Source organism: Pomacea canaliculata, linkage group LG9, assembly GCF_003073045.1.
Source record: "Pomacea canaliculata isolate SZHN2017 linkage group LG9, ASM307304v1, whole genome shotgun sequence".
Lineage (NCBI taxonomy): Eukaryota > Metazoa > Mollusca > Gastropoda > Architaenioglossa > Ampullariidae > Pomacea > Pomacea canaliculata.
Window position 1 is genome coordinate 23,765,229 of NC_037598.1, and position 10,575 is coordinate 23,775,803.

Genomic DNA, 10,575 nt, shown 5'->3' on the forward strand with positions numbered 1-10,575 from the left:
ACAGGCAGCAGCAGCCACCAAAGAGCTCAGATGACTTAGCATGGTTTTTTTATGTTTGTGAGAGAGAGAGAGAGAAAGAAAAAAAGAAAGCAAGGTGTGTGTGTGTGTGTGTGAGAGAGAGAGAGAGAGAGAGAGAGAGAAATAGCATAGTTTTCTTTGTGTGCGTATGTGTGCGTGTGAGAGAGAGAGAGAGATGGAGAAAAATAGAGAAATAAAATGATTTTCTTGTGTATATGTGTGTGTGTGTAAGCGAGAGAGGAAGAGAAAGAAAGAAGTAGGATGGTTTTCATGTGTGTGTGTGTTTGTGTTGGGCTGGGTGGGTTGTTTTAATACATGTATGTGTGTTTTTGTGTGTAGGGGTCTGTTTTATACATATATGTAGGTGTTATATATGTGTTTGTGTGTAGGAGTGTGTTTTATATATATGTAGGGGTTTTATATATATTATATGTGTGTGTATTTGTATGTAGGGGTGTGTTTTATATATACATGCTTCACTCCAACTTCTGTTCTTATTATCCACCCTTTAACTGTGACTTCAGTTTGTGTGGAGACACACCAGAAAGGTAACCCTGCCCACCTTAGTTAGATGCTGTATTTCAGTGAATGTAGATGTCATCAAACGTCTGACTACGTTTTCGTTTGACAAAGAACTTGCAATCGTCCTAGTTTTCAAATTCTGAAAAACCACCATCAACTGATGGAGCGAGGAGACGAAAACCCCGATGACACATCCAAAGGTGCAGAGAGAAAGCTCAGGCCGGGAGAGGGTGAGTTCCCTTCCCGCGCTGACAGCAGCGCACGTGCATGCATGCTGGTGTTGCAGGCAGAGATGCTGGCAGGCTGTTGTTCCAGGTATCCACCTCACCTGTACAGCCTCCAGACACTGCCTGATCCTCCCCGCACGCAGCCAGCCAGCAAGCAAGGCCCGGTGTACATTTTTGGCAAAGCTCCGGATCTCGCGAAGTCCTGCAAAAGGTCGCGAGGCTTGGCTCACTATGAATGAGATTCGCGTGCAAGGACTGCTGCTCGATCGCTACAACACCGACTTTCTGGGACTTCTTCACAAGTTGAATCGAACGGTTTGCAGTAAGTTTTTTCTCACCTGACAATATTTTAGTGACTGTGTTCCCCTGGGAACCTTGTTACCGCTCTGTAGGTAGAAAATAGTTAGGGGAGGGAGTTTTTTGGGGGGTGGATGAGAGCACTCGGGAAACCGGTCTCATAAAAGCCATGCTCTTGGAATTACCAGGCCAGGTGGATGATTCACTGTAAGCCTGGCAAAAGGAATGACTTTTCTTTTGTTGGTGTATATCTCTATCTGCGTCGTTGCAAAAGTTCACAAAGTTTTCTTTTAAAACTCGCGTTTTTGAAGGTTTTGCTAAAACTCTCGACAGCGTTGAAACCCTTGCTTCCACGTGGTGCAAGAGTGGCAAGTGATAAGCATAGTTCCCCACTAGTAAGTCCAAATGTGTTAGTAGCATAACAGAAGAATCAAACGCCATTTTGGTTGTTATCTAGAAACTTCTTCCACTAGAAACTAGTGTTTAGCATCTGGCAAAGCTTCGATACTCATTTTGGTCGTCTGATAGAATTCCTTGTTAATCGCGATAAAAATACTTTTTTCTCATTGTTGCTGATGGCATCGGCTAACCTTTCACATCTAACTTTCATCTGAAGCTGACCCTAAACTTCTCTGACTCGAATCTCGCTCTAGAAAGATACATACTCAAAAACTAACAGAGGTCTGGACATTTTGTTCTGCAGGTATTTACACTCAAAACAAGTCAGTCTTGTGTATGGTTGTTGGAACAGAAATAAATCGCCTTTCTAATCCAGAGCTAACAGTTATAGCGAGGTTTTGAATAAGGTGGGCTGGAATATGTGTAATCACGGACTTGTGTATAGGTAATTGTCAAATGTTAACTGGTTGATGAGAGTGATGTCCTTCACCTCACTCGCTAGAGAGGGAATGATCTCTGTTTTGCTCATCAAGTTTGGTGTTTCTTGTCCTACACCTCTTTGTTGCTCTGTATACCTCTGTTTTGGGTTGTTTTATCATTGCACCAAGTCTTTTTTACCTGGAGGCCATTTCTCCACTATCTCATCGCAACTTCTTCACCATCATCTCGCTTGTCTCCATTTCTCTGCGATTTTCTCTTTTTGTTTCTGATCTGCGGGCCGTGCACTCTTCACAGTCTTCTCGTCAACGGACTTTAGCTTTGTCGCTACATTTACTTCTACATGTTGAGATATGGGATAAGTCTGTGTCCAGGACAACGACTGCACTCTCCATGAGAAGTATGTTAACTCTCCTTCTTGCTCCATGGATGAGATCCTGATAAGAAGTGTGTTTATTCCTCCTCTTACTCCATGGATTTTCTCGTGATCATTCATAGTTGTTCGGTTCTAGAATTGACGGCTTTGTGTCCCCACCAGTTATTATTACCTGCACATTTTTGCTTTTGCAAAGATAGATTAGACCTATATCACTAGAAAGTATGCTCTGATAATTGTAAAACACTTAAAATGTTCAAAATCAAATCTAATTGGATTCTTAACGAATTTTATCAAATTTATTGAACATTTCATTTTATGTGTTTTTAAAAGTCAAAGGCATCCAATCATTTCGCATAAAAACACATTGAAGGTATTGAATACAACAACATTTACAAATAAAAACATTCTGACTCATTAAGCAATCATGAAACAAGCACAACTTTACATCTCAAAGTTAATTATTTCTCTCATTAGCCCGCCAGTTGTGATGTAACTACAGTTAAATATGTCCACGCTGACCACTGGTCACTTTGTTTCGTTAACACAATCAGCCTTTAAGTACTCTCATCAGTCAAGTGTAATCAGAGCCAACAACAACTTTCAGCATGTAGAGGAGCCACAAGGGTGGTAACTCTTGGCAAAATACAGAGTTGTGGTTCTTACTGCTCCATGCTATTACAGCGAGCACACTTCTATCATCTACAAAGTCTGTGGCACCGACTCTTCGCATTGTTCTTTCTTTAACATCAGTTTAAAAAAAAAAAAAAAGGCTTATTCAAGAAAGATGTTCCGCTTTCTCTCTTTCTCTGTTTTTCGTTTTTCTTCTTCTTTTTTTTTTTCTTTTCTTCTTTACTTTTCTTTTCTTGCAAACTTGTCGACAGAAATATAGACATGTATCGCCCTGACTATGACCTTTGTGCACTGCCACTGTTATGCAGCTCCCACTTCGGCACCAACATCAGTACCAGCACCAACATGCAGCGTGAGTAAGTCGTGCGGCGCGGGCCGCACGTGGATCGGGGAGATGAGGGGCCCTCTCAGGGAGAAAATTACAAAATGTCATCAACCGCGCGCTGTCCGACCATCTGGACAGTCAAGCGGCGCTCATCACAGTCGGCGGGAGGAGACGAAACAGGAAGAAGAAAAACAAGAAAAATGGTAAGCATCATTTTTTGTTGCGTTTGTTTGTTTGTTTGTTTGTTTGTTTGTTTGTTTTGTTTGTTTGTTTGTTTGTTTGTTTGTTTGTTTGTTTGTTTGAGGAGGATGTTTTTCTTTGAGTTTCTTCTATTGGGTATTATTTATTTTTGTTTTTAATTTTTTGGGGTTTTTTTTTTTTTTTACAATTGTGGGTGGTTTTTGTGAATTGAAAATGTTTTCGGATATGTTTAAGTTCGAATTTTTCAGTGTTTCTCTCTCTCTCTCTCTCTCTCCCCTTGTCTCGATGTGTTTTTAAAAGACAGAAGTGTGTTGCCGATGAATGGTCCACCAGTGCACTCTTCTTCCAAGCTGACTGCTTAATCCCCTATGTCTTACTGCTTTAAAGCTAGAGTTCCTTCTCTGTGTATATATATACACTTGGGGCAGTTTTTAGTCACAGGCCCAGTCGAGCCAGGATCTGGCTCTAGACCGCTGAACCACTTCTTAGAATGTTCTTAATGCTGGCATTACAAGACAGTCTTCTGTAAAATAATTTTGAGTGGGAAGGGAGCTAGGAAATGTACGATCTACACGATGGTCCTGCAAGCAAAGAAGGAAATTGAAATCTTGCGAACTGTTTTGCTTGGCTCAGTCATCATTCACAAATATAACCACGGGATGCATGGAGGCCATACACTGTGATGTGGAAGTCTGGTTTATTGCTTTCTTGAACTGTGGCCAGGTTTCACAATCGCTGGAGGATCAGGGTTATCTTCCATAGGGGCAGTGGAGGGGGAGGAGATGATCATGATAACATGCATGCTGCCGTTCTAATCGTCTTGTCTAGAGAGGAATCTGAGTGCAGACATGTTGTAGAGGATTTGCTGCCGAGTTTTTGGTTGTAGCGATCATGCATCACGAGATGTGCAGACACAAATCACCTGGTAGAAGCCTCCTGTAGATGTAGCCTCCATTAGAGCATCCTGTCGGTGTATCTCACTGCTCAATGTTTCATTGCATGAGACCTCTGAGCATGTAAGCACGCATGCACACACACACATACACACACATGCAGCTGTGTAGTTTGTATGGAGGGCAACGTTTGCGTTTATTTACATATGTGTGTGTGTTTTGTGTTTGAACCCAATCTGTGTGTGTGTGTTACATAGGTAGGTGGGGGATGAAATGAATTTGTGTAAGATGTATGTTTGTATGTTAGCATATCCATTGGTATAGACTTATTTGTGAATGTGTACGTGTGATTGTGTGTGTTTGTGTGTGTGTGTGTGTTTGGTGTATGCGTGTACTGCAGCAGGTGTCACGGGGTCAGTGTGGGCCACGCTGCAGCAGCAGGCTGCGGTGCCGCCCATCCGTAGTCAGCTAGACATCCCGCCCAAATCCAAAGCTAGTCCTCAAGGTACCTCATCATCGTCTACTGAGCATGACCCGACATGACCCTCAACTAACATCCCGACATGACACTCAACTAACCTCACTACCAAAGTGCTCCCACTCACTAACAATCATCTGACTTCATCTAACAATAAACTAATTCCATCTAATAAAGGCAACTCATTAACGCTGGTAATGAACTAAATTGACCAAGAGTACTTGGCACTGCTGAACTAACTTCTTTATTAACAGCAAGGGCCATAACTCGCTAACTTGCATTTCAAGATTGGTAACCATGGTAATGCCAAGTTATTCACAACGGCAAACCCACTAAAACTTTCGTAACGAAGACCTGTGTAAAAGAGGGTTGTATATCATCACCAACAATCTTCCTGATGGTCAAAGACTGGATTTTCTCAAGACAACCCAGGACAACAACACCGGTGTCCAGAGGACCTTCACCAAACATCTAGAGGACCTGGACTTTGAACATACGAACACACACGTACACACACATACGAACACAAGCGCACACATCGTTGTCCCATACAGGAGTTATTCATGTTGCAGACTGTCCTGTCTCATTGGCAACAACATGCACAAACCAAACTGAGTAAGCTAGCAGAGGAAGCAGAGAAGACTGGTTTAAAGGTCAACAGAAAGAAGAAGGAAGTGATGAGAATCAACAACAAGCAAGAACTCCCAATCCAATTTCTTTCGTTGCATGTTGCACCTGTCAATAGTGTCGGCTGCTTTGCCGTGATGGAGTCTGAGATGCTAGGGCTCTGCACAAACTTAATACTCGCTTCCCCACCATCGTCTTGCATTCTTTGTCCCTTTCTTTTAATCTTGACCACCTGTAGCTTGCACGTTTGCCCAAACTCCTATTTGTCTTGCTACGAGATCAGTGGTCATAACATGAACCTGTGAGGCTTTGTATTTCGCCACGCATGGTTGTGTGCATTATTTGTTTACACATAAATTCTTGTGTTTACGCGCATGCTTGTTTGTTTGTCCTGAGTTTGACCTGGGGGGGACAGGCTGATTGTGCTCGTGCGTTGTTTTGAGCTGGCGTTTGCATCTGAAGGTCCCTCCACGCGCTTCTACTCGCATTCCTGCCTTGTATCAAGATTTACACCTGCTTAACGTGTGATTGTAATTATTTACAGACTACCTCCTACAATCAAGCAACAATATTTTTGTAATTTTTGCGTTATTATTTCAAATTAAGGAGTGAAAATTATCTTTTAATCAGTTTCGAAATACCACCTCTGAGATTAGCTTTTGTATTAAGCAGAACTAAAAGCACATTTTTTTCTTCCTTCATTCACTAACATCTCAACAGGTTTTGTAAAGAGTATTTAAGATTATAAAATTATTAGTTATAACAATTAACCCACTCAATCACTCACTCAAATACACCCCCCCACACACACACACACACACACACACACACACACACTAATTTGTAGTCAAAGTGTGTGAAATAAAGAATATTATTGCTTCTGATCATGTGAAATTTGTTCTTTTTTCTTTTTATTTTTGTTTCAGTAACCAAGACAAAGAAGAATAAGGAGAACAAGGGCAAGCTTTCACCGCCCAAATGTCGCAAAGGTAGGTCCTGATGATCTGTTTTATTTCCTGTTATCTTTAATGTTATTGTTTACATCTCCATTATCATCATTTCGTTTTCTTCATCGCCGCTTTCAACACTGATGTCTTCACAGCTTTGTTCATGTTACTATCACAACATCAACTCACAGTTCTTAAATGTGTTATCTTCAGGAGAGAAATAATAGCACGGCACGTGTTGTATAAAGTATTTGCTGAATAGTCTGTATGACTAGGACTTGTCCAGCACACGCACGCGCACGCACAAACACGTACACACACACGTACACACACGCACACACGCGTACACACACGCACGCACACATGTACATACACGCACACACGTATACACATACGCACACACACAAACACGCACAAACACACACACACACCGTTTTCCCATACAGAAAGTCTCTCCAGCTCGCCACAGACAAAATACAAGTTGCGCGGGTGTCAGTGCGCATGTGTGAGCAGGCTGTGAGACGGCCAGTTGCTATGACTGAAAAAGCGAGGAACTCTTTTCTCTCGGAGTCTCGTCCCGGCTCACTCTGTGTCACCGACAGTAGACACTCAGGGATACATCACATCACAGACACTCAGCCCGGCATCAACTTGTTACATAGTCATTCTGCACCGTGACCATTCACACTTGGATACTGATTCTTTCTCGTGTCTTGGCTTGATGTATAGAAAAAATTGTGAACGGCTGCCGTTGTGGTTTACGAAAAGAAAAATAAAACCGTTAAACTGTCAGAAATACCTCAGGAAATAGCAGGGTTTTCAAAGTAAAGGTAAGAACTTGTATTACCATATGATTAGAAAAAAATAATTATTACTAATAAATTATTTTTTTTAATTTGTTAAACTAGGAAGAGGAATGGTAGAATTATCAGTTAACTAAATTTCACTATTGTTAAGTTATGAGATTGTATTTTTAGTAATCAACAATAAATCGGTTGACTGGTTGGTCGGGAGTATATAGGTGAATGTCTGTTATTTTAAGGACGGAAAGAAAGAAATGGGTGAGCCCCCAGTGGGTCATCATGTTATCGTTTGGTATGGTGCTGATGCTGAGCTGTAGACACTGAGTGCAGGCAGACAATGACAAGAAGTTTCAGTGCGTTTGCATACTTGGCTGTGACATCCGTTTCCTCGGGATGTAGAAATTTCTCTTCCCATCTACTGCTACGTGGCTAACACCTAGTTTGTGCTTCAGGCTTCCTGTCTCTGGTTCGCAGACGACAATCAGTCAGTACACCACGTGTTGTGGAGTGCCTGCAGCTGTGCTTATGACATTCTGTGCACCAAGGGCACGCAACCCATTTAACACGTCTCGCCTTCACATCCAGGTAGTCTCCCCTTGTCTTGCTGTGCGCTGGCATTCATACCCGGTGTCAGCAGGCTGTAGTTTAGCAACTAGGGGTGACGATACCCGTTGCACCGGAAGCACAAACCCAAAAAGTCTTTCGTACGGTCACCAGAATGGCGACAGAGGGCGTGAAGTGCTGTGAGGTTCAAGCAAATGCGGAGGTTCTTAGCTATGGACCCTGGAGATGGAAAACACGGAACTTTTGAAAAAATAATGTAATGACAGTATGATTTGTCTAGAATAAGTATGTAGTATTTTTGGAAATTAAACGGTTTATTGCTATTTGGAAAACATCTATCTGCTGCATTCTGTTCTATAAAAACGCCAGATAGCCGGATACAACAATCGCTGATCACCATCAGTGACATTCAGGAAGTTCGAGAGTTCAGATCTCACCTCGTCTCAGAAACCAGTATTTTTGTGTTTCACACTTATTTGCTTCCGTGGCCAGTGTGGTGATGGTGGTTTTATGGGTACTTCAGTATCATAGCCCTTTCGTCAACTTCTCCCACAAAGTGCCAAATCACCATAGTGGAAGCAGGCAGCCCAGTCTACATCGTGTGTTGATTGCTGTTTTAATTCTACATGTGACCCTGTTTACAGGGGTGGCTGCACTGCAATGCTTTGCCTTGTTGTTGGTTACACTAAAATATTAAGCTTTCTCACCCAACACCCCCTCCTCCCTCAAAATAACTATCCGGTCTGATGCATTTCAGTTTGATGTCCCACTCTTGCTTTATGATTTTATTTTATCGTGTTTATGTGCTTGCTGTAGGTGCAGAAAGGCATCAGCCATCTTTGTCTTTGCAGCCGGTGTTTACAGCTGTGTTCACAGCCGGTGTGGCTACCATTAATCTTTGATGTCCGATAAATCGCGAGGATTAATTTCCGGCGGATGAGGCGTTTGGTTGCCCGTCGTTTTGACGTTCTACCTCTTATCTCTGGTATTTCGCTTGGTTTTCGTGATGGGGATCATTATAAACCCAATTATTTTACTTATTTAACCATAGTGATGTGAAAAGTGAAAGTTATTGATCTTGTAGACATACAACTATCTTAAATCTTGGTGTTTCATGTGAGGGTTCATAGTTGAACCTATTGTTTCACGTCTTTGGAGCAAAACACCGAAACTTTAGAGTGAGATATCCTTTTTGTAAAATTAAAAAAGTACGAGACTATGTAGCAAAAACAATGTTAATGCCGATATTATTATGAAAAAGACAAAGTCCTCCAGCAAAATCCTCCACTGATGTCAACTAGCGAGTGGTAGTATATCTGTTGCTATAAGAGTTTAGTGTAAGTGTTGGTTTATACAGGGTGGGCAGGTTTCTATTGACAGCTCGACCAAAAGATTAATTCGGTAACTGCTTTAAACTCGATTAAAATTGCCACAGGGAGGTCCTCAGCTTGAGGCTTTGGGGCTATGCAGTTTAAACCTATTTATGAATAAGAAGAAAATTTATAAGCTATAAAGGTTTGTAAACACGGTGAACAACAATCAGCCGTTTTTTCCTTTCTTCGTGTCTTCTGCCTCACTTTTTCTCCTTTCACCGCCATGACTAGTGTCCTGCTAAAGTGCACTTGCGTAAGAAGCAGGAGGGTGAGGGCGTCCCTCCCTCCAGCTCAGCCACGTAAACATCGGTGTGAGACAGGTAGTGACCCCCCCACACACACACACACTTCCCACGGCTCAGGTGTGTAACGCCTTGTCACTTCCATATTGATTCACACCTGGGCGGCTTCATAACGATGTGAATTTCTTGCTTAGTTAATCACGCTTGGGGTTGGAGGCAGCAGGCAGGAGGGAGGGAGGATAGGTCCGGGTGACTGTAAGTTGCTGCACACGCCGTGCATGACAGAGGACAGTTATCTTTTTTTTTTTTTCTTCTTTAAGGATGGCACGATAGCTCAGCAGTATAATTATCCCCTTCACAGTGATAGAGTTTCTGCTGCTGGCACGGAGAGAAGACCCAGGAATCAGCTAGTCCCCACCCGGGAAGATGGTATTGTCCTGTGTTTAAATCTTCGTCTCGGGGCTCACACACACACACACTCGCCTCTCTGGACATGACATCTGCTCCCCGAGACTTTCCGAACATAAGCTAAATCGATGTTCATGAGTCTGGGTAATTATATTGACGATTATTTTTCGATTGTCAAACAGTGTTCTGCACAAGGGTCAGCTGAACATAACCAGCATCGATCTTGTGTTACATACTTTTGGCCGAAAAAAATAAGGTATGACAAATGGTCTTGTCAGCATGGGGCTGGCAACAGTTGGCGACAAGAAACATGGCTAGGATGGGTGTGTTGTGGAGAGAAACACTGGGAACATTACAGTATTACAACTAGCTGTCTGTCTGGTTATGACATGGCGGTAACCTTAGAATCATCTGAATACAGTTTTGTCTACTTGATGGGTGGTCAAGAAGAAATAAAATCGTGCGGGTGCATATATGTGTCAGTAGGTATTTTTGTACCAATGTAAACGTTGTTGTCAATGATTGAACAGTAGCTATTATCGTCGTCATCATCATCATCATCATCATCATCATCATCATCATCATTGTGCATATCCGTCCATATTTCCTGCAGACGTGTGGGCGCGCGGTGGGTGTGTCCGCATCATTTTGATCGATTAGAGCTATTTTTAGACATGATGGAGACACGTCTGCTCGCTCCTCCGTCCACACTCACACACATCTGCACAAATTCGGAGGAAGACCTGTGAGAAGCCAGGGGCATGAGACTCCCACCTGATTACACGCAGGATGTGAACTCATGAC

The 10,575-nt window shown here is 42.4% G+C and overlaps 1 protein-coding gene across 1 annotated transcript; it reads left to right on the plus strand.

Annotated features, from left to right (window-relative positions):
- Positions 1-932: 932 nt before the first annotated feature.
- On the plus strand, positions 933-6,423 carry LOC112571671. Its single transcript, XM_025250853.1, has 3 exons — positions 933-1,089; positions 3,219-3,438; positions 6,361-6,423. The coding sequence occupies exons 1-3, from the start codon at positions 999-1,001 to the stop codon at positions 6,380-6,382; spliced, it is 333 nt and encodes a 110-aa protein (XP_025106638.1). The 5' UTR covers positions 933-998; the 3' UTR covers positions 6,383-6,423.
- The last annotated feature ends 4,152 nt before the right edge of the window (positions 6,424-10,575 follow it).

Bases quoted from the DNA above. Each gene is read 5' to 3' on its own strand.
- LOC112571671 (XM_025250853.1), top strand. From the start codon at position 999: ATGAATGAGATTCGCGTGCAAGGACTGCTGCTCGATCGCTACAACACC. The intron at 1,090-3,218 runs GTAAGTTTTTTC...ACTGTTATGCAG, and splicing joins GTTGAATCGAACGGTTTGCA to CTCCCACTTCGGCACCAACA. The intron at 3,439-6,360 runs GTAAGCATCATT...TTTTTGTTTCAG, and splicing joins GAAGAAAAACAAGAAAAATG to TAACCAAGACAAAGAAGAAT.